The following is a 25,496-nucleotide window of genomic DNA, read 5'->3' as shown; positions in this document are numbered from 1 at the left end:
ACATATTTTGTCATATTTCAAACCAAACAACAACAATTTCATACATTTTGGTCGGTCAAATAAAAACAAGTTTGATTTTTCATTCACTTTTTTGGTTGTCAATATTGAAAATGTAGTTTCTTACTTCTTGTTGCAGATCATGCCATTGTCCTTGACAAACATTTTATTATTGTTGGAGCATAGCAAAAAAGTCTAACTGGTTTAAGTATTGTCGTTTGGCGAATTTGACTTTGCCTTTGAAAGTGTTGTTGCTCCGGTATGGCTGCCAGCACTAACGATGGGCACAGTGCCTTTGTAAATTTGGCATATGTACCGTCACGTCATGCATCGACCACATCGATTCCTGGTGAATATCGTAAATCATTGGATGGTGACGAGGAACGTGCCGGATCGGTTCGAAGTAATGTTAGTACAATAAAAATTGAAACGAAACCGGAAGCTGGAGTAGGTGGCGATCTTAATGGCAATGTAAGTAAAAATTATTTTTTTTTTCAAATCTACATAGGCTCCCTATTTAAATATTTTTTTTTTCTGGATTTTTTAAATAATTTTTTTCTGAGTTTTTTAAATAATTTTTTCTGAGGTTTTTAAATAATTTTTTCTGAGGTTTTTAAATAATTTTTTCTGAGGTCTATATAAGGCGTGGATTTTTTAAATAATTTTTTCTGAGGTTTTTATAAGGCGTGGATTTTTTTAATAATTTTTTTCTGAGGTTTTTAAATAATTTTTTCTGAGGTTTTTAAATAATTTTTTCTGAGGTCTATATAAGGCGTGGATTTTTTAAATAATTTTTCTGAGGTCTATATAAGGCGTCGATTTTTTAAATAATTTTTTCTGAGGTCTATATAAGGCGTGGATTTTTTAAATAATTTTTTCTGAGGTCTATATAAGGCGTGGATTTTTTAAATAATTTTTTCTGAGGTCTATATAAGGCGTGGATTTTTTAAATAATTTTTTCTGAGGTCTATATAAGGCGTGGATGTTTTAAATAATTTTTCTGAGGTCTATATAAGGCGTGGATTTTTTAAATAATTTTTTCAGAGGTCTATATAAGGCTTGGATTTTTTAAATAATTTTTTTCTGAGGTCTATATAAGGCTCAGGGACTATCCTTAGGCGTGGATTTTTTAAAGAATATTTTTTGGAGGTCTAGCCAAAGGCGTAGATTTTTTAAAGAATATTTTTTGGAGGTCGAGCCAAAGGCGTAGATTTTTTAAGGAATATTTTTTTGGCGGTCTAGCCAAAGGCGTCGATTTTTTAAGGAATATTTTTTGGCGGTCTGCCACATAGTTTTTGGAGATTTAGTAAAGGCGTGGATCTTTTTGAAATAGTTTTTGGAAGTCTTGCAAAAGGGGTGTATGTTTTAAAAATATTTTTAGAGGTCTATAAAAATATACATTTCGGATGACCCTCGAAAAATGATTCTTTTAAAAATCGCCGCCCTCTAGAGTTCAATTATACCTCAATTGTTTCCTATGGGATATAGGAGCGTATACGTAATGACCACACTTATACGCCATATAGTTCCCTTCTCTCTGATAATTAAATTTAAGTTTTAATTTTGAAGAAATTATTAATGAAATCGAATATAGTCCTTCTTTATAGGCCTTATGGTAACATCAGTAAAGACTACCCTTCACTAAACTTCTTTCCTTCTTCTTCTTTTTACAGGATTGGTGGGATTCCAAGCTACCCGAAACTGGCGTCCTTTGTTGTCTAAGTGTAATACCAAAGGTATTATTGGCCGGCGCCATAACACTTATGGATGAGGCGTACTATAAATTGGCCGTTTGGCTAAACGATAAAGGTAAGGATTAAGAAGGCTCTAAGCGATCCTAAATTTAATCCGATAAAATATTTGTTTTCTTAGAAAATTATCGCCTGCAATCGAAATATGAAAATCATCTGATAGCCAAGGTTGCTCTATTTCAATTTGTCAACTCTTTTCTATCGCTATTCTATATAGCGTTTTATTTGCGCGATGAAGAGAAGCTTAAAGAGGTGAGCAAAATTTAGAAAGAAAATTGAAAAACTTATACCTCAACCATTGCTTCGGTTTTAGCAATTGGCTGGCCTGCTGATTTCTCGACAAATTATTGGTAATTTACGTGAATCCGCCCTGCCATATGTTGCCGAACAGGTACGTCTGGCCAAGTTGAGCTTCAATATGTGGGGTGCCTTGAGTCCAACTCAGGATAATAATCGCACCTTTGCGGAAAGTGTGGCTGCGGCGGGAGCAGCTGGTTCTACGGACTCTGAGAAAACCAAACAGGCAAGTGGCACCTCAACTCCCATGCAGCCGGGCACGCCATCGAAGCAGCTACCCAAGAAACCATCCACAGATACGGGTTGTTCAACGCCATCGACGACTACGAGTGCAACTAAACGGAATATTGGACAGGCGGAAATTGAAAGTTCATTGTATAAGGTAAGGAAGGTGCGGGGGTGCGTATGAGTTGTGTCAGTAGTCATACGCCACATAGGACAAGAATTAATATTTAATTTTTAGGGACCTACATGGGGCCTGGATTTAAAAAAAATATTTTTAGGGATCTCAGACAAGGTGTCGATTTTTTAAAAAAATATTTTAGGGAGCTCAGACAAGGCGTCGATTTTTTCAAAAAATATTTTTGGCTTTAATTTTTTCATTCATTTCCAGTACGACGGCACCTTTTCGGATCATTTGGAAATGCTTGTCCAAATGGGTTATGTTGTGCTATTTTCGGCCGCCTTCCCCCTGGCCGGAATATGTGCCCTCATTAACAATCTAATGGAAATTCGTTCCGATGCCTTTAAATTGGCCCATGTACATCAGAGGCCATTTGGTCAACGTGTTGCCAACATTGGAACCTGGCAGAATGCCCTCAGCCTGCTGTCACTGGCTGCGGTCATTGTGAATTGTGCATTGATTGGCCTATCCGGTCAAGTGTCACGTTTGTGGCCGGGCCTAACAACGGCACAAACGATTATTTTGATAGTGACACTAGAGGTAGGTTCAATGATGTGGGAGGGGAAGGGGAGTGGTATTAATCTATCTCTCTCTCTCATTGTAGCATATCATGTTGGGCCTACGTTCAGCTTTAACCTGGTTACTGCCAGAGTTACCATCATGGTTGGCAGCGGAAATAGCCCGAGCCGAACATTGCCGCCGTGAAATGCAATGTAAGGGCACCTCGCCACGACCCACACCACCAACACCGCCCAGTACCACCTCCACCCAACCGGATCATGAATTGGCCGCCTTGAATTTAGCCGATGTTAATAGTTGTGGTGCCGCTGTGTCGGCTGCTGCAGCTGCTGCCAATCAACAGTCCATACAGCGGCAATTGTCCGAAGATCTACTGTATCAACAAGAGCTGCTGAAGCAGCGTGAATTTGAACCCTATGTCGATGAAATATCCAGATTTGGTTTGCAGCGTAATATCGAGGCGGATGTAAATGTTTTTGAGAATCGTGACTCATCACCGGATTCACCACCATCACAGGTAAAGGATATTTTTGAAATGTATTTTTCAAAAAAAATAATAAATTTTTTTAATTACTTTTAGACAAGCACAATCCTCATACGCCCCCTGCTTGAGTCCACACCACCCATGGGTGGTGCCTCCTTGACAAGTCTTAATCAGGATGTTGGCCGTTCTCACAGCGGGTATGTATTATATTTTTAATGAATTTTTGTTACTAGAGGTCAACAGATTTTCAATATTTTTTATTTACCTTAAAATGAATAAATCAAACACACACAAACACACTCTACTTAAATTTCCTAACACATATATGCCTTCTGCATTCACACACATATACATTTCCTCTTTACATTTCTAATACTTAAACACATTTTTGCTATTTCTTTGTATGTATTTGTTTCACAATCTTTTTTAAGCTTATTTAATTTTAAGATATAAATATTTTTGAAATATAAATCATTATCCTGCTTGAAATCCCCAGTCAAAATCGGAAGAACACATTAGAATGACCTGGCCATCGAAATTTTAATCGGGTAGAGGTCTGAAGTTAAATTAATAGAATATCACAGTTTATAAGGTCGTTTAAACAATTTTAAAAAATAGTAAACAAATTACTCTAAACCAGTGAGCGGATCAGTATAGTCGGACGGAGCCGACCATATGATACCCTACACAACTTCGACGAACATCTAACTATCTGTGGTTCTATATTCAGAGCTTGGGCAATATTTCGCGATATTTGCACCCTCTAGACCCACTATATGTCAACAAATATTTCTAATATTCAGTAGACGAGGACTATACTTGTCCCGATTTTCCTTATCGTGGGTTATGTTGTGATGTTAAGCTTTCTATTGTGGCCTGTAGATCGACTTAAAAAAAAACACAAAAAATTAAGTTTTCGGTCCACTTAATTCCAATATTATTATCTGATCATCACCGAAAATTATAGGCGTTGTCCTTGGCCATAATTGGAACCTCATGAAAAATTTCAAAGCGATCAGCGCTATATTTCCGCCCTCTAGTAATGGGTTACTAAATAGTATCTGAATATGTACGGACGGACGGACGGACACGCTAGATCTACTCAGCTATCCGAGATATGACGATCGGTATACTTAAAGGTGGGTCTAGGACCAATATTTCGCGGCGTTACAAACTCTGGGGCTGCACACAGCTATAATACCCTGACAACATAGTTGTGTAGGGTATAAAAATTAAATTTGGAAAAAAAAATGTTTCAAAATAATTTTGATTTTTTTAATGTTTTATACCCTTCCCCACACTGTGGTACAGGGTATTATGTCTTTGTGCATATGTTTGTAGTAGGCAAAAAGAAACGAAATAGACACATAGTTTCTTTTGAGAATATGCATAGAATCACTTTCTGAGCCGATTTACGGATGTCCGTCTGTCCGTCCGTCCATGTATTATTGTGAACAAAGTACAGGTCCCATTTATGATCCGAATTGGATGAAATTTGGCATAGGTCACTTATTTGACCCAAGAGTGAACACTATTGGGAAAAATCGGTTCAGATTTAGATATAGCTCTCGTACATAGTTTCGTCCGATTTAATGTAAATGGTGTACCAAGTCCCTATATATCTTTCGATTTGCACGAAATTGGGCATAGTGTACTGAATTAGGTATAGAATGATGTGTGCTAAGTTTCGTGAAAATCGGTTCAGATTTGGATATAGCTCCCATATATATTTCCACCCGATTTAATGTAAATGGACTACCAAAGCCCCTATATATCATTCGATTTGCACGAAATTCTGCATAGTATACTAAATTATGTCTAGAATGATGTGTGTCAAGTTTCGAGAAGATCGGTTCAGATTTAGATATAGCTCCCGTATATAGTTTCGTCCGATTTAAAGTAAATGGAGCACCAAAGTCCCTATATATCTTTCGATTTGCACGAAATTTGGCACAGCGTATGGAATTATGTCTAGAATGAAGTGTTTCAAGTTTCGAGAAAATCGGGTCAGATTTAGATATAGCTCCCATATATATTTTCGTCCGATTTTATGTAAATGGTGCACCAAAGTCCCTATATATATCCTCGATTTGCACGAAATTTGGCATAATGTACTGAATTAAGTCTAGAAATATGTGTGTGTAAAGTTTCGTCATAATCGGTTCAAATTTAGGTATAGCTCTCATATGTCTTTTCTTCCGATTTTATGCAAATTGTGCACTAAGGACCTAAAGTTTGTCCGATTGGTATACAATTTTGTACAATGTACTGAAGTTAATATAAATTAATCTCTGGCAGGTTTCGTGGAAGTCCTTTTAGATTTAGATATAGCTCCATATATATTTTCGTTGGCTTTTAGGTAAATGGTGCACCGAATGACACGAAATTTTGCACAACGTATCGAATTGAGACACTAGAATGACGTTATTGAGTTTTGTTGAAATTGGTGCAGATGCAGAATAGCGTGTATCAAGTTTGCTCTAAATCGATTTACAGAAATTTGTTCCATTGTATGCAAAACGAATCTAAACTTGCCGAAATGAAATGAAATTTTGAATAGGTTCCAGAAAGACATAAATATCACATATTCGAGTTTGTTCAAGTTTGGTCAATATTCTTCGAAAAGGTGACGTCTTTTAGAAGACATAGATATGTAGAATATTCATTTCTGATCTTTATTTTTACTTATGACCACCGCCAGATTGATAAAAAAAAATCAAATTTTGAATCAAAATGATGTTATAAGGAAAAAAACATTTTTTGAAAAGTGGAAGACTCGAAAATCGAGACAGACCTATGGTTCCTTCGCCAAAATTGCTTAGAATTGTCCATAGAATCATCCAAGGGGCTTCATTGAATTTTTCGGCTCCATACATATTGGGACGTATATAGACCCCATATATATATATATATATATATTCAGCCGATTTTTGTGATTGGTGCAGCAAAGACTTTAGGTTGTTAGATTGCGAATGCCGAGTATTAAATATATAAATATTTATAATTTTTGGTACGGAGGTTTGGTACCAAATAACAGCCACTTCGATAAAAAAAAACATCTCCAAATTCCTACAAATATTAACATTTTAGGAATATCCTTATGTGGGGGCGACCTGAAAAAATGGACCATTATTCATAATTCTTGCTAGGGAGGTTTGCTACCTAATTAGACCCCCAAAATATCAAATTATAGCCACTTCTCTAGGAAAATTATCCAATATGCCGAATATTGGTGCAGTATACCAAACTTGTAGCTATACCAAACAAAACATGGTACAATATATTCCATACTCATTTCCAAACATCATTAGAGTAGTAAAAATGTAAAGGCAATATATTTTTTATAAATAAAAGGCTAGATCTGAATCCTTTCAAATTTCTATTTTAATTAGAAATCTCCTCTATTCCTCTCCTTTTTTAATTTTCTTGCACTTTTTTAAGTACAAAAACAATACCAAAAAACACTTACACACAATGGGTTACAATTTATAAAAATTTTAATATTTTTTTTCTACATTTATTTTTTTTCTAAATTTTTAAAAATTATAATTTTTTGTCAATTTTTCGTAATTTTTTTTCGAAAATAAAAGCGCATGCAAAAATTGTAAGCAGAAAAAGAAAATACCGGAAATACCCCCATTTCATGGATATTCAGTTCGTAATTTAAGCTCCATACCAATACAAAGATTGCACGCTTTAACGGGGTAAAGTCATAACTATAGATACATATGTATATAAATGTGTGTGTGTAAATAGATGTTCAAAAGAGTGTGTGTGCAATGGATTTTATTTTCTTTTTGAAATTATAAAAAAATTCATATTTTCGTATTTATTTTTCAAAAAATAAATCTATAAATAAACCAGTGAGCGGAGCAGTATAGTCGGACGGGGCCGACCATGCGATACCCTACACAACTACCACGAACTCTAACTTTCTGAGGATGTTTATTCCGAGTCTGAGTAATATTTCGTGATATTTGCGATCTCTTGTCCGATTAGAGGTTAACAACACCTCTTCCTTACTTTTTTCGAATATTCAGTACAGTCCTTCTAATTACTTGTCCAGATTACCTTCACGGTGGGTTGTGTTGTGATTTTCGGATTATACTCTACTCGAAAACACACAAAAAATTATGTTTTCGGTCCATTTCATCCCAAAATTTTAATCTGATCATCACCGAAAATTGTAGGCGTTGTTCTTGACCATAACTGGAACTTCATGAAAAATTTCAAAGCCATCAGCGCGATATTTCTCCCTCTAATGTGGTAATGGGTTACTAAATAATATCTGAATACGTAAGCACCTGTAAATATTTGACTGTAACTCCCACATCTGAGTAGATACATCACTATATTTGGTATCAATTTAAAGGCCAACCACTCCTCTTGGATATGCTATCAACTCCTGGGGTCTACATCCTCCAGGAGTAAATATATATGCCATAGAATACAAATTTTGTCATTTTTCACACAAAAGTCAGGGTCCATTTGACCCGCTAAATATTGACCGATCTTTATCAAAACATGCATGCTTATTCTCTGGCCCGATCCCCTTCTCCATGCAAAAATTCGCGGTGTTTGGGCCATAATTGCGGCCTCTGGAGCGACCAGAAAAACCGACAAAAATTTAGTATTTGGTCCATTTCATCCCCTAAATATTAACCGATCTTTTCCAAAAACAATAGGGGTCTTCATTGGCCAGAACCCATCCTACATGCAAAATTTCGTGAAGATTGGTACATAACTGTGGCCTGTATCGTGTTTACAAATCATGATGGACAGACGGACGGACGGACACACATGTCTAGATCGACTCAGCTGGTCGAGATATGACGATCTGTATACTTAAAGGTGGGTCTAGGACCAATATTTCGCGGCGTTACAAACGTTTGGGGCTGCAAAAAGCTATAATACCCTGACAACATAGTTGTGTAGGGTATAAAAATCAATATTTTTTAAAAGAATATTACAAAAAAAATCAAAATATCTTAAAAAATCGTTTTTGTTTATAGTTTGAAATTGTAAAAATTAAAAAAAAAAATATTTTTTAAATAATTTTTTTAAAGGATAAATGAAAAGACAGAAAATTGCATTATTAAATGTTGGTTAGGTATTTTGTATTAATTTTTATCCAACGGAAATTTTAAAACACAAAAAAATTCAAAAAAAATTTTTTTGATTAAAAAAAACTGCTTACTTAGACCATAGTAGCATCTGTTGGCCAACACTATTCTTCTCCGAATTTCAAAACTGATGCCATTCGTTTTATTTATGGCGGTACTAAGGTATATAAAATCTTCGACTACCTCGAAGCTGTAATTCTCAAGTTCTACTGGACGTCTTGCGCGTTTATACCATCAGCTTTGTCTTCTCGCCGTTTACTGCCAGACCCACTTTGTCAGACTCCTTCTCAATTTGTTCAAAGGTGGCTGTTACCGCTCTCAATGTTCGACCCATTATGTCGATGACATCGGCGTAGGCGAGTAACATGTGTTGTTTAGTGTACAGAGTGCCATTTCTGTTAACTTTTGCATCTCGTATGACCTTTTCCCGCAGGATGTTTAAAAGGTCACACGACAAACTGTCACCTTGTCTGAATCCTCGTTCGGTATTAAAGGGCTCTGAGAGGTCCTTTCCAACTTTAACTGCTGATCTTATGTCAATGATCTCATGTAAAGTTATCCTGCAAAGATCATTGACATAAGATCAGCAGTTAAAGTTGGAAAGGACCTCTCAGAGCCCTTTAATACCGAACGAGAACGAAAGATCTTATGTAAAGTTATCCTGCAAAGCCGAATTCATTTTACAGGAAGCCAAACGCAGACATGGCTTTATACACCTCTGAACGGATAGGGCTGTCAAAAGCGGCTTTATAGTCGACAAATAGGTGGAATGTACCGACGTTTTTTTCATGGTTTTTCCAGGATTTGGCGCAGAGTGAAAATCCGGTCAATGGTGGATTTGCCAGGTCTGAAGTCGCATTGGTATGGTCCAATAATGTCATTGACCATTGGCTTCAGTCGTTCACACAGTACGTTGGATAGCACTTCATTTGCGATGGGAAGGAGACTTATTCCTCTATAGTTGACACATATCGCCTTGTCTCCTTTTTTGTGCACGGAACACAGGATGCTAAGGTTCCAATCATTGGGCATGCAGTCTTCTAGCCAAATTGTACTAATCAGCTGGTGCATGCTCCTTACAATTTGGCAGCATCTGACCACCAGTCTTGAATAGTGAGGCTTGTAGCCGCCCCATCGGCACCTGCTGATTGCTATTCTGACGTCATATTGGCTAGGTGGTATACACTCTATACCGTCATCTATTATTGGTTCTGGGGTATCCTCGTCTCCGCTACTATTTGATACCAGACGTTTTTCAAAATGTTCCTTCCAGATCCTCAGCACGCTGTCTGTATCTGTCACCAGGATTCCTTCTTCATCTCTACAGGAGGATGTGCCTGAACCAAAGCCTTCGGTTTGGTGTTTTACTCGATGGTAAAATTTCCGGACTTCATTCTGACTCCTGTACATCTCGTTTTTCTTACGCTCACGTTTTTCTTGTTCTTTCTTTTTTTAATACGTTTCTCCTTTTTTCCCGATAGTTCTCCAACGCATTACGTGTTGCTACTGTCTGCAGGGTTGCCCTACACGCTGCGTTTTTATACCCTCCACCATAGTATGGAGGGTATATTAAGTTTGTTTTTCCGGTTGTAACTCATCAAAATAATCATCTCCGACCCTATAAAGTATATATATTCTTGATTGGCGTAAAATTCTATGACGATATAGCCATGTCCGTCTGTCTGTTGTAATCACTCTAGCGTCTAAACGAATGGAGATAGAGCCAAATTTTGCATAGAGTCGTCTTTTGTCTGCAGACAGGTCAAGTTCGAAGATGTGATTTATCGGTCCACGTTTAGGCATAGCTCCCATATAACAGTACACCCCAATTTTCGGTATTTTGGGGTTCTTGAGCGTGGTTTTCAATCGAATACGCTGAAATTTTGTACATTGAGTTCTTATTGGGTACTAAATGTCTCCAAAATTAAAAGTATAGGTCCACTTTTTCTGGTAGCCCCCATATAACGGTACCTCCTAATTTTCAATATTTTGGCTGTAATTTAGTATTTTGAGTTCTTAATATGTACCAAATCTCTCCACAAAAAAATATGAATATAGGTCCATTTTTTCGGGTAGCCCCCACACAAGGGTACCCTCCAATTTTCGGTATTTTAGGGTTCTTGAGCGCGTTTTTCAGCCGAATTTGTTGCAAATTGGTATTTTGTAGTCGTATATGGTACCAAATCTCCCTACCAAAAATTATTAATATTCGCCCCCATTTTAGGGTAGTCCCCATATAACCCCGTTTTTATATTAAAATGGTTATCTGACTTGTTCCGCGTTTTGAGTTTGGTTCTAAGACTCTGATGTAATCATTTCACCTGCGGAGGATATCGAGATAAAAAAGTAGAACGTTCGATAATGGACTATAACCCGCATTAAGACATAGTCGCTGTATGGAGGTTCCAGACAAAGTTGACCGATATTCCCCATCTTCGAATTTGAACTAAGATTGTAAGAAATAATAAGATGGACAAAGTTTGGATGAAATCTAAATTTTTTGAAGCGCATTTGGTCCAAAGATACATGGGGTCTAGAATCGATAATTCAATTAGCCACAGTGTATTATAATCCATTAAAAATTACTGAATTTTTTGTTATGGTTTACATAATCCCTTTTTAGAAATGTCGGTATAGGTCCACTTTTTGGTATGTTCCCATTATTTTCATTGCTAGTACCTGTCAGTATATCTATGGTGAAGGGTACCCAAAGTTCGGCCCGGCAGAACTTAACGCTTTTTACTTGTTCATATTCTGATCGTACCACGGATTTCTTGATGGTGGTCTTTGGTACCCAAGTGTAGCTTTTCCTGCAGTTTATAGGGAGTGGGCAATTATTTGCCATTGTGCTTCTATACTATTATCGGGACAAGAAGTGCTTTCGTCAAGCAGGTGGGTAAGTCGTGCGGAGTAGGCTTCTGCCATCTGATGTGTTTGCAGTTTTTCGACGTCAAATTTCCGTGTTACATTAGATCGCACCTTTGCTGCTACATTAAGACGGGTGCGAACCTTGGCTGCCACAAGGTAATGGTCCGAATCGATATTCGCTCCCCGGATCGATCGGACGTCTAGAACACTGGATGAATGCCTTCCGTCTATCACAACATGATCGATTTTATTTCTCATTGTTCGATCGGGAGAAATCCAAGTGGCCTTGTGTATATCGAGATGCTTGAATCTGGCTGCGAAGTCAATCAACCTCATGCCATTGTCTGATGTTTCTTCATGGAGGCTGAATTTTCCGACGGTAGGGCCAAAGATATTTTACCTTCCGATTTTTGCATTAAAATTTCCTAGCAGAATTTTAATGTCATGGCCAGGGCAACAATCATATGCTGTTTCTAGGCGCTTTATCTTCGGTCGGAGCAGGGGCGCAAATGAGACTGATGTAGAAGAACTTCGTTTTTGTACGGATTATAGCATCTCGCTCATCTACTCGAGTGAATCTGGAGACGAAGTCTTTTATTCTCTTGTTAACCATAAATCCGCAGCCAAATTCACGTCTCGTTTCGTGGCAGCTATAATACATGGCGTAATCATCTGATTTACTGTAAGGCAATAATATCGGCTTTGTACTCAAGAAGAGTACATCCGCCAAAGCGAGTACATGTGCGCCTGTTCAGTACGACGTGCGCACATTCTTATGTGTGAACTCGCGGCACATATTAGCTCAGTATTGCATCTGGTGATGAAAATAGCTCCCCAGGTGGGAGGGGAGGTCAGTGTCCACGATTGAGATGGAAGAGGGACCAAGATAAGCCTGGACTTCACCATTTTAATGCCAATCAGATCCGTTGCTTGGTATCTATCATCCCCTATATAATAAAAATATTTATATAATAAATATTTATTTAAAAAAAAATAAATAAATAAAAAATATTTTAAAGAATAGATTTGTTTCTAATAAAAAATAGCTTTTTTCTGTCTTTTTAGATAATTTTTTTTTTCAAAAAAAAAAAAATATATATATATATATAAAAGGATTTCAATTCTTTTTACAAATAGTTACAAGAACTTCTAATTTTTTTTAAAGAGATATTTTTTCAAAACTTAAAAAAACTTCCAAACGAACGCATGTTTCAGATTAAAAAAATAATAATAATATTGTTTCTAATTTTAAATGTTTTTTAGTTGTTGTATTTTCCACCTACATTTTTCTTATGAAAATATTGCTAATGATTTTTTTCTTGATTACCATATATCTTATCTCTTTTCAAATTTTTTCTCTTCACGAAATTTTGCTCTCGAAATATTTTTTCTCTTCACACACTTTTTTTTTTAAAAAAATCACAATTTTTTCGAAATATTTTTGTAACGCCCTGCCTTGGTCCCTTGTCTCATATTCCCCTTTCATCTATACTCCTCCTCCAACTATCCTTTTGCATTTTTGTTTCTTTTTTTCCTTTACACTCAATTTTGCTTCTTTTCTTTCTCTCTATATTTTTGGCTTCCTATTTTTTTCTCTCCTTCTCCTTTCTTCTTCTTGTATCAAAAAAAAAAAAAAATCGAACCTCCTGTAAATACATTTAGAGCTTCTGCAAGTTCCTTGGCCTTAAATACCCGTCAATGTATGCATCTACCAGAAATACCACCCTTCCGGAAGAAATCCACGGATTCGGCCGAGCAAACTGGCAGTAGTGCCAGCAGTAGTCCCCAACGGACTACCGGCATTGCCATCAATTCCAACAATAATAATAATGCTAGTAACATTTCCCGCCACCAACAACAACAACAACAGCCATCGCAATTAACATCACAGTCGCTAATTGGCTCAGCCGCATCGACACCACCCCCCGCCGCTGCCTCAGCCACGTCATCATCATCATCCAGTTCCCAGCCACAGACAACAATAACACAAGAAAAGAAATTACCCACAATATCGAAGCTATCGGAAATACCGCCATTTAATGCCCGCAAAATATCCGCTGAGAGTACCATGAATTTGAATATAAGCGTAAGACATCAATATTTGAATACATATTTTAAAAAAAGAACATAAATTTTCAAAATTTTTATTTTTATGATTTTATTATTGGGATCAACTACTACTACTATCCTCCTCTCCCTAGTTTGTCTATGGAGTCCTATAAATAACATTTGTATCCAAAATTTAGTTGTAATTTTTCACATAGAAACACCACGAACTTTCACCCAAAAAATTTGAAAACACTGTCAGATATTGAAATGAAAGAGGATTGAGAAATTATATATATAAAAATTTCATACGAAATTTTGCATATGATAGTTTCATATGCAATTTTTTATATGAAAGTTTCAAGTGAAAGTTTCAAGTGAAAGTTTCATGTGAAAATTTCATGTGAAAATTTCATGTAAAAAATATCATGTGAAAATTTCATGTGAAAATTTCATGTGAAAATTTCATGTGAAAGTTTCATGTGAAAGTTTCATGTGAAAGTTTCACGGGAAAGTTTCACGGGAAAGTTTCATGTGAAAGTTTCATGTGAAAGTTTCATATGCAAATTTTTGATACGAAAGTTTAATATGACATTTTTTGGTATGAAAGTTTCATTTGAATTTTTTTTTCGTATGTGAAACTTTTTGTTATCAAAATTTCATACGAAATTTTTTGATATGAAAGTTTCATTTTTATTTTATTTTATTTTTTTTTTTTATATGTAAGTTTCATATGAAATTTATTGATACGAAAGTTTCATATGAAATTTTTTGATATAAAAGTTTTATATGAAATTTTTTGATGTGAAAGTTTCATATGAAATTTTTTGATGTGAAAGTTTCATATGAAATTTTTTGATATGAAAGTTTCATATGAAATTTTTTGATATGAAAGTTTCATATGAAATTTTTTGATATGAAAGTTTCATATGAAATTTTTTGATATGAAAGTTTCATATAAAATTTGTTGATATAACTTGAAAAATCCTATTTAAAAAATTCACGCCTCCGTTAGTCCTTGAAAAATCCTATTTAAAAAATTCTCGCCTCTGTTAGTTCTTGAAAAATCCTATTTAAAAAATCCACGCCTCTGTTAGTCCTTGAAAAATCCTACTTAAAAAATCCTCGCCTCTGTTAGTCCTTGAAAAATCCTATTTAAAAAATCCACGCCTCTGTTAGTCCTTGAAAAATCCTATTTAAAAAATCAACGCCTCTGATGGTCCTGAAAAACCTTTGTCCAAAATCCATGCCTTAATTGGTCCTTGAAAAATGTTTACATGAAACTTTCTTATGAAACTTTCATATAAAACTTTCTTATGAAACTTTCTTGTGAAACTTTCATTTGAAACTTACATATGAAACTTTCTTGTGAAACTTTCATTTGAAACTTTCTTGTGAAACTTTCATTTGAAACTTTCTTGTGAAACTTTCATTTGAAACTTTCTTATGAAACTTTCATTTGAAACTTTCTTATGAAACTTTCATATGAAACTTTCTTATGAAACGTTTATATGAAACTTTCGTATAAAACTTTTATATACAACTTTCTTATGAAACTTTCATATGAAATTTTCTTATGAAACTTTCATATGAAATTTTCTTATGAAACTTTCATCTAAAACTTTCATATGAAACTTTCATATGAAATTTTCTTATGAAACTTTTATATGAAATTTTCATATGAAACTTTCTTATAAAACTTTCTTATGAATACATTTTTCATATACATTTGAAATTTTCACATGAAATTTCGAGAAAATCAAAATCGATCCTTTCAATGTCTGACATATAAAACACCTCACACACTTTCACTCTACTCAATCACACCCTTTCACCCCACAACAACAACAATATATATTATTATTATTAAAATTTCTTTCCCATGTAAAATATTAAAATCCTTATCCAATTACGACAGGATAATTATAATAACAAAACCCATGCACCCGAATGGATGTCACGTTTAAAAGTCAACGATAATGTTAATCTACGTAGGAGTATTGATTGTATATCCAAGGTAGCGAAAAAAATCCTTTGCCAAAAAATATTTTACAGTGACAAACAAAATTGAATTGAAATTCTGAATTTTATTCGAATTTAAATTTAATTCCTTATCACCTCGACTTCCTCGCCCGGTTTGGCTCTTATATATAATTTCCATTCACCGGTGTTTAGCTGTTGGTTTTGTAACCTGGTAGAATAACGACTCCGCCCTCCATTTATAAAACGACAAATATTCGAACGTAGAATTGTCGAGGGATTTGCCGGATTCACTTCCTTGTAAACTAAACAATCATATGTTGTGGCCCTCGGGCATTGGATCTGATCACAGTAGAAGGTAGCTGGAAACAAAATCAGGGAAAATAATTATAAAAATTTCAAAATTTTGATTTTCACTCAAATCTTACTTAAAGTGGTTCTAATAACGACATCTCCAATTCGGGTACAATGTTTTGGTCCTGCATATACCCGAACCGGTATTAAAATTAAAGCCAACATCAGCGTTTGAATTCCGACCATTTTTCATTGACATAAGGAATACTCATTTACGGAAATGTAACCACTTCTAAGATTTCTATAAAACTGTCAGCATGCCATGCTGATCGTAGTCAGAACTTAGAGAACCATACAACCGCAATGTATTTTAAGTTTTATAAAACCACACGCGAGACCTTCAAACTGCGGCCTTTAATGATTCAAAAATATATTTATTGGATAAAAATATCAGAAATAAAAACGTCGTTTTGTTCGACCTGGTAAACCCCTTCGAATTCAAAACAAATGAAATCTATCTTCTTGAAAATTTCTATTTAAAAAATCCACGCCTGTGATGGTCCCTGAAAAATTCTATTTAAAAAATCCACGCCTGTGATGGTCCCTGAAAATTTCTATTTAAAAAATCCACGCCTGTGATGGTCCCTGAAAATTTCTATTTAAAAAATCCACGCCTGTGATGGTCCCTGAAAATTTCTATTTAAAAAATCCACGCCTGTGATGGTCCCTGAAAATTTCTATTTAAAAAATCCACGCCTGTGATGGTCCCTGATAATTTCTATTTAAAAAATCCACGCCTGTGATGGTCCCTGAAAATTTCTATTTAAAAAATCCACGCCTGTGATGGTCCCTGAAAATTTCTATTTAAAAAATCCACGCCTGTGATGGTCCCTGAAAATTTCTATTTAAAAAATCCACGCCTGCCTGATGGTCCCTGAAAAATTTCTATTTAAAAAATCCACGCCTGTGATGGTCCCTGAAAATTTCTATTTAAAAAATCCACGCCTGTGATGGTCCCTGAAAATTTCTATTTAAAAAATCCACGCCTGTGATGGTCCCTGAAAATTTCTAAAAAAATCCACGCCTGTGATGGTCCCTGAAAATTTCTATTTAAAAAATCCACGCCTGTGATGGTCCCTGAAAATTTCTATTTAAAAAATCCACGCCTGTGATGGTCCCTGAAAATTTCTATTTAAAAAATCCACGCCTGTGATGGTCCCTGATAATTTCTATTTAAAAAATCCACGCCTGTGATGGTCCCTGATAATTTCTATTTAAAAAATCCACGCCTGTGATGGTCCCTGATAATTTCTATTTAAAAAATCCACGCCTGTGATGGTCCCTGATAATTTCTATTTAAAAAATCCACGCCTGTGATGGTCCCTGAAAATGTCTATTTAAAAAATACACGCCTGTGATGGTCCCTGATAATTTCTATTTAAAAAATCCACGCCTGTGATGGTCCCTGAAAATTTCTATTTAAAAAATACACGCCTGTGATGGTAAAAAATTCTATTTAAAAAATCCACGCCTGTGATGGTCCCTGAAAATTTCTATTTAAAAAATCCACGCCTGTGATGGTCCCTGAAAATTTCTATTTAAAAAATTCACGCCTTAATTGGTCTCTGAGTATTTTGCATTTAAAAAATCCACGCCTTAATTGGTCCCTGAAAAATTCTATTTAAAAAATCCCCACGCTTCTGTGGTTTCTTGAAAATGTTTAAATTAAATTTTTTGCCTTCACTTTTGTTTGTCACTGTATAGTAATGAGTGTTAATAGTCTAGTTTATTATAGATCAGTGTTATTAGCCCAAGTTACTGAAAAAATATGCAAAAAATATTAGCTTGTTGGAGAAAATTTAGATGTTAAATGTAATCTCATTCCTGAATGTTATCAATGAGAAAAAATCATTCATAAAAATTCATGTTGCATTTTTATGTCAGAGTGTGTTACTATATACCCAAATATATATATATTAAAAATTAAATTAGGATTGTTATTTAGCCTTATGTATCATTGAGTTAAATAAAATCGAGTTGCTTAAAAAATTGTATGGAAATAAATGTCAGCGATGTGGTTGTGCATATTTATAGCAGTATTGTGGAGTTTGGGTGAATTCTTCGAACATCGAAGTCAAAAAAGAATCATATTTAACTTATGGGAAATCGAAAATAAATTTGTATGTAAGATACATTTTAGTTCCTGGAAGTTGTCCTTGAAGTCATAATGTTTGCTTCTTTCCTTCGACTTGTCCGCAATTTATACCATAATTCCGACTTGGACTCCGGTGCATTACTCTCTGACTCCATATAGTCTGCACTGAATGCATTTTGTCCATGAAAACGACATTCAAGCTATATGTGGTCTCCGCTGATTTAATAAAGTCACAATTCAGTAAACATGCTCTGTTCTAAATCCCTGTAATATCCGCTGCCGCGCAGTTGCTTCTGTATCCATGAAATCAGCATCCGAATTCTTGTAATTACTGTAGACTTTTTAAATATGCTCTGATTTCAATGTTTAGATTTTAATTTCAAGAAGTTGTATTTTAATCCATCTAAGTGTCGACTATAGTTAGGTTCATCTATCTTGATAAAATCAGAGTTAAATTATTTTATATGCCTTTGTTTTCATAGTACCGTGCAGTAATCCCTGATTCTACAAGGTCAGCATTGAATAAATTTAGTTTATGGAAATGACATTATGATCTTATGTGGACTTTGCTCATTTTATAAAATCAGCATTCTACCCAAATGGAGGCCTATAAATCCCTGTAATATCCGCTGTCACGCTGTAGGCTCTGCCTTTATGAAATCAGAATTCAAATGAATTTTTTCTTCAGATTTCAAGGAGTAGATTTTCACAACAGAAAGTTGCCTTTTAGTCCATCTAGGTGTCAAATACGGTTAGGTTCCAATATGATATCGACATTTACCTCGGTGCAGTTACCTCTGGCCTCATGGAGTTAGCACTGAATGCATTTTGTCAATGAAGGCGACATTTAGACCTTGTGTAGATACCGCTGATTATATAAAGTCTGCATTGAGTTCACATAGCTGCCTCTAATATCCTGAAGTCCCCGCTGCCACACAGTACCACATGAACATTTAATTGAATAAATACATGTAAATGCTTCAAACATCACAAGATCACATCTGACGTCAAGTAGTAAAATTCAATTTGTAATCGCTTCCGAGTCCTCGGTGAATCTATGAAATCTTCATTTAAAAAAGTTTATTTCCTTCCACTTCATAAAATCATGTTCGATCTTTTATAGTTGCCTATAAATCCAAGATATCGACTTTTACAGCGATGCAGTTCCCTCTGGCTCCATGAAATCAAAATGAAATGTAGTATGTCCATGACAATGACATTCCGATCTTTAGCTGTCAACGCTGATTACATAAAGTCACCAGTCGATCTACATATTCGCTCCTAAATATCCGTAACGCCCGCTGCAACGCAGTAGCTTCTGTTTCCATAAAATCAGAATTCAAATTCATGTATCTGCTTTAGACGTTTCAAAATATCAAAGTATCTGATTTCAAACAGGAAGATGAATTTTAGTCCATTAGAGAATCCGATTTCAAGCAGTAGATTTTCACCCCAAGAAGATGAATTTTAGACTACGGAAGGGTTCCTCTGACTTCATAAAATCAAAGTCGAATTCTGTTACATGTCTCTATTCCCATGTTATGGATTTTTTTACTGCGGCGCATTACTCCCCGACTCTATAAAATCATCATAGACTGATATATTGTTCATGAACAAGATATTCTGACCTTGTGTGGTTCCCGCTGTTCACATAAAGTCAGCATTCGATCCATATAGTCGCCTTAAACTCCTGTAATCCCCGCTGCTCCCATGGAATTATCATTTAATCAATGTGGTCGTTTCAAACTTCACAAATTCACCTCTGACTTCAAGGAGTTGTACATGTATTTTAATCTCTAGAAAACGACTGTTGTCTAGAAAATGTTCTTCAAGATATTTTCTTTCTCTCCACTTCATAAAATCCGATTCGATCCCTTTTAAAAGCCTATAAATCTGTTATATCAACTTTAATGCGGTGGAGTACTCTCTGACTTCATAAAATTAGTATGGTAGGTATATTATCCATGAAGACGATATTGTAACCTTATGCGGTTTCCGCTGATTACATAAACTAAGCATTCTGTCGACATATTCGCCTCTAAACACCTGTAATACAGGCTGCCACGTATTAGCTTCTGTTCCCCTAAAATCATAATTGAATCCATGTAGTTGTTTCAAGCTTCACAAATTCATCTCGGAATTCAAGGAATAGAAGTCGTTATTTAATCTCTAGGAGTCTGTGACTTCAAGGAGTAAAATTCCCATTGAAATATCTTTGAATCTGTGGAATGTTCCTTTAGCACAATTTCTTTCCTCCCACTCCATAAAATGAACTTTTATCCTTTATATATGATTCTGAAACTATCATGTCGACTTTGACTAGAGTGCATTGAATCTATGTGGTTGCTTGAATCTTTACAAATACACTTCCGTCTTCTAAGAGTAGCTGTCGTATTTTAATCTCTATAACTCGCCTGCGAATCTAAAAAACGCTCCTTTTCTTTCACTTCATAAAATCAGATACCACCACTCATAGATGCCTCTGAATACATGATAACGACTTTTACTGCAGTGCATTACTCTCCGACTCCATAACGTAGGCATTGAATGGATTTTGCCTATAAAGGCGATATTATGAACTCCTGGGGTGTCCGCTGTTTATATAAAGTCAGTATTCGGTCCATATACTCGACTCTAAATCCCCGTAATGCCCGCTGCCACGTAGTAGCTGCTGTGTAAAGTCACCATTGAATACATGCTTCAAACCTCACAAATTCTCTTCTGACTTAAAGGGGTAAAAATTGCATTGTAATCTCTAGAAGTCTTTTCTGAATCTAAAATATGTTCCCTTATAATATTTACCTTCCTCCCACTTCATAACACCAGATTCGATCACTTGTATATGTCTCTGAATCCATGATATCGACTTTTACTGCGGTCCAGTACTCTCTTACTCCATGATGTTAGTATGGAATGCATTTTGTCCATGAAAACGACATTCTGACCTTATGTGGTATCCGCTGTTTACATAAAGTCAATATACCGCCACATATTCGCCTTTAAATCCCCGCAATCTGCGCTGCCTCGTATTAACATCTGCTTCCCTAAAATCATCATCGAATTCTAGTACTTGCTGCAAGTTTCACAAATCCACCTCTGACTTTTAGGGGTAAAAGTCATATTTTTTTAATATCAAGAAGTCGTCTGCAAATCTAAAGGTCCCCTTAATACATTAACTTTCCTCCCACTTCATAAAAGCAGATTCGATGCCTTATAGATGCCTCTGACTCCTTGATATCAACTTTTACTGCGGTTCAGTACTCTCAGACCCCATAACGTTAGTATTAAATGAATATTTTCCATGAAAACGATATTCTGACGATGTGTGTTCCCCGCTGTTTATAAACAGTCCACATTCTCGCATCTAACTCCCTTCAATACCCGATGCTCCGAAGTAGCGTTTGTTCGTATGAAATAAACATTGAATAAATGCAGTTACCTCAAAATGCAAAAATCCACCTCTGACTTCAAGAAGTAGAAGTCGTATTTTAATCTCGAGAACTCGTCTGTGAATCTATGAAATGTTCCATTAATACTTTTACTTTCCTTCGACTTCGCTTAATTAGTTTTGATACCGCATAGATGACTCTCAATCCTTGCTACCAACTTTTACTGCATTGTAGTTGTCTCTGCCTTCATGCAATCATTACTGAATACACTCCGCCTGTGAAAACAACATTAAGACCTCATGTGGTTCCCGCTGATTATATAAAGTCAGCTTGGGTTCCAGGTAGTCACCTCTAAATCTCCTGAATCCCCACTGCCACGTTGTAGCTCCTTTTTCTCCTCAAATGGCTTCTACCTCTGTGATGAACCTCTGACTCGGTGATGCCACTTCGAACTCCACAATTCTGCTTGATAGATGTTCTAGAAAATTAGTATAAGATTATAAAAAATATATATCAATATATGTGTGTGCGTCTGTGTTATCCACCATTGGCTCTGCATGAATAAAAAACCAAATTTATGCTGACTCGTTTTAGCCATCCATCCATCCAGCAAGTTATCCTTCATCCTCATTAAGTCAAAAGCTTTAAATGTTTCTGTTGTTGGTGTTTTTCTTTTCACTGGAATTTTTTGTTTTCTGTTCTGTTCAAAACTATTCATAAATATTTATATACACACTAATCTCTATCCAAATCCTTTAATTATAATTCTTTCTACAATTCCGGGAACCTGTTAACTTTTCCTGCATTGGTGTGTGTCTGTGCAACCAACCACAAAACAAATGCGTGCAACATGGTGTTACAAATCCGCGATAAACTATGGCAAAACTATCCTGCAAAAACAACACTACCACTACAAATGCAAAAAATCCGGATGCAAATGTGAACTTTTCTCCTTGGACCTGCACAACTGTTCATCCACCATAAATTCATTTGTTCCCCCTTCTATGCGTGTGGTTGTATGGTGGTTTTTATTATATCCGTTTCCGTCTCTGGCACATCCTTTCGTTTGGGTTTTCCTGTGATTCCTTGTTATAAAAACAAAATAAACAATAACAACAAAAAAAGGAGCTTAAAAGCAATACTGACACGATGGATATTTTAAAGCCAGCACCATCCTGGACAAATGTGGCCATCAAATCGACAACAGCTGTTGCAGCCCAACCCCTGGCTGCCGTAACTCCAGGCTCTTCCGCGGGCCAGGCAACGCACATTGTCGCCTCATCTTCCTCTTCATCCAGTGGTGGTGGAGCTTCACGCGTGGAGACCTCACGACCCAGTGTTGGGGCCATATCAACAACATCGACCTCTTCATTTCAATTAAATCAACAGCAACAGAAGGAACAACAGGCATCCCAATCGAACGACAAGGATCAGGCTACAACCTCAACGAAAGCAGCGACAGGCACAACATCCGGTGGCAATACCACAGATGAGGAGGCCAAAGGTGGGAGTGCACACAATTTTCTGAATACTCCTTTTTTGTTCACGAAAAAATTATATTTTCTTTATCTAGAGAGAAAAAATCGCCTCAAACAGAAGTTGGTGAAAAGTGCTCGATCTGTGGCTATCTTCTCATTGAAGTTAAAAGAACGACGCCAGAGAGAGGCTGAAAAGGCGGCCACGATAGCAATAGAGCATGCCAAGGTAAGTTGAAATTAATAGAACTCTTCGAAATGCCTCAGAATATATAATGCGAACATGTACTGCGGTGGGTACTCTCAGACTCCCTGATGTAAGAATTTATTGTATTTTTTTTCTATTAAAACGACATTCAGACCTTCTGTGATTGCCACTGATTATAAAAAGTCGGTCTTGAAGACACATAGTTCCCTCAAAACCCCTGTTGTACCCGCTGGCCCTTAATAACACCGTTCATAGTAGCTTTTACTGCGGTTCAGTACTCTCGGACTCCCTGATGTGATAACTGAAGGTATTTTTTCTATGAAAACGATATTCAGATCTTATGTAATCGCCGCTGACTGTAAAAAGTCGGTCGTGAGGTCACATAGTTCCCTCAAAACCCCTGTTGTACCCGCTGACCCGTAATAGTCCCGTTCGTAGTAGCTTTAACTGCGGTTCAGTACTCTCGGACTCCCTAGCGGCCATATTGACTGCATTTTGTATACGAAGTCGACAGTATGATCTCATGTGATAGTCGCTGACTGTAGAAAATCGGTAGTGAGATCATTAGTCCCCTTAAAACCCCTGTTGTATCCGCTGCCGCGTAATAACACCGTTCGTAGTAACTTTTACTGCGGTTCAGTACTCTCGGACTCCCTGATGTGATAACTGAAGGTATTTCTTAATTGAAAATAACATTCAGATCTTCTGTGATCGCCGCTGACTGTAAAAAGTCGGTCGTGAGGCCACATAGTTCCCTCAAAACCACTGTTGTACCAGCTGAACCGCAATAGTCCCGTTCGTAGCAGCGGCCATATTGACTGTATTTTGTATATGAAGTCGACAGTATGATCTCATGTGATAGTCGCTAATTATATAAAGTCGGTCGTAAAATCAAATAGCCCCCTCAAAACCTCTGTTTTACCTGCTGCCGATAATAACACCGTTCATAGTACCTTTTACTGCGGTTCAGTACTCTCGGACATCCTGATGTGATAACTGAAGGTATTTTTTCTATGAAAACGACATTCAGATCTTAGGTAATATCCGCTTATTATATAAAGTCGGTCTTGAAGACACATAGTTCCCTCAAAACTCCTATTGTACCCGCTGCTGCGTAATAGTCCCGTTCGTAGTAGCTTTAACTGTATTCTCGTACTCCCTAGCGGTCATATTGACTGCATTTTGTATATGAAGTCGACAGTATGATGTCATGTGATAGTCGCTGATTATATAAGGTCGGTCGTGAGTCCCCTCAAAACCCCTGTTGTACCCGCTGACCCGTAATAATCCCGTTCGTATTAGCTTTAACTGCGGTTCAGTACTCTCTGACTCCCTGATGTGATAACTGAATGTATTTTGCCTATGAAAACGACATTCAGATATTATGTGATTGCCGCTGATTATATAAAGTCGGTCGTGAGGTCACATAGTCCCCTCAAAACACCTGTCGTACCCGCTGCCGCGTAGTATTCCCGTTATTTTTCGTTTTTACTGCGGTTCATTACTCTAGGACTCTCTGGCGTCCATATTGATTGAATTTTGCCTATGAAGTTGACAGTATGATATCATGTGATTGCCGCTGATTATATAAATTCAACCGTGAGCTTATGCAGACGCTTCTAATACACTGTAGCCCCCGCTTCCACGTAGTAACCCCTGTCGAAGTAGCATTTAATGCGGTTCAGTAGTCTCTGACTCCCTGGCTGCCACGCATTAGCATTTTTGTACATAAAATCGACATAGAATTCATGCAGCTGCTCCCATGAAAATCGTTTCTTTAGAAAATAGTATTTACAAATTCTCCCCTTCTCTTCCTCTTTTTCCTTCTAGGCTTTAGCAAAACTACCGCCCCTACCACAACCCGGTGGTGAACTCTCCCTGATACCCATCGAACAGCTGATACAAATCGAAGATATAAAACCCCTGTTGAAATCACCACCTTCTGCGAGTAGCAGTAATACGACTGGAGCTGCTGGATCAGGTTCCAATGCTGCAGGTGCATCCTCGTCGTCGGCGTTCTCCAACGCGTCAAATGCTAATGCGAATACAACAACCTCAACAACGACATCATCATCCTCCACATCGGCGGCATTACTGGCAGCAGCCGCTGCCCATTTACAACAGCAGCAACAACATCAGCCGCCAGGATCGGCATCGGGTAGTTTTTAAAAATGCAAAATACAACCATTACAACTATATATACATAAGACACACATAAATACATATATATGTATACATACATATTTGTTATAGATTTAGTTTGTAAGCTAATGAATAACATGTTTTATCCAGCAACCTTGCGAACGATATCGGAGATTTATTGTTTTTGTAAATAAACTATAAGAAAAAAATATAAGAGGCGGAAGGCCATAAAGATGTCTTGGATCCTTAAAAATACAATGGAGCACCCAAAATATTTAAGTTAGAAGACCATCGAAAGGCTAACCATAACCTTATCGCTGACCATCCGATCTGAATCACAAAATTTTAATTTTTCTAACTTTTGA

The 25,496-nt window shown here is 36.5% G+C and overlaps 1 protein-coding gene across 1 annotated transcript; it reads left to right on the top strand.

Moving 5' to 3' along the window:
- The first annotated feature begins 258 nt into the window (after positions 1 to 258).
- LOC133336217 (uncharacterized) lies at positions 259 to 25,158 on the top strand. Its single transcript, XM_061544504.1, has 14 exons — positions 259 to 468; positions 1,671 to 1,806; positions 1,870 to 2,000; positions 2,062 to 2,427; positions 2,659 to 2,988; positions 3,053 to 3,484; positions 3,548 to 3,648; positions 7,042 to 7,155; positions 13,105 to 13,241; positions 13,434 to 13,528; positions 15,407 to 15,505; positions 22,432 to 22,810; positions 22,880 to 23,010; positions 24,820 to 25,158. The coding sequence occupies exons 1-14, from the start codon at positions 259 to 261 to the stop codon at positions 25,156 to 25,158; spliced, it is 3,000 nt and encodes a 999-aa protein (XP_061400488.1).
- The last annotated feature ends 338 nt before the right edge of the window (positions 25,159 to 25,496 follow it).

Source organism: Musca vetustissima, unplaced genomic scaffold (assembly GCF_032173495.1).
Source record: "Musca vetustissima isolate MV318-11 ecotype Yass unplaced genomic scaffold, APGP_CSIRO_Mvet_v1 utg59703, whole genome shotgun sequence".
Lineage (NCBI taxonomy): Eukaryota > Metazoa > Arthropoda > Insecta > Diptera > Muscidae > Musca > Musca vetustissima.
The sequence above is the reverse complement of the archived record's forward strand: the minus strand, read 5'-3'. Positions and strand labels throughout refer to the sequence as shown.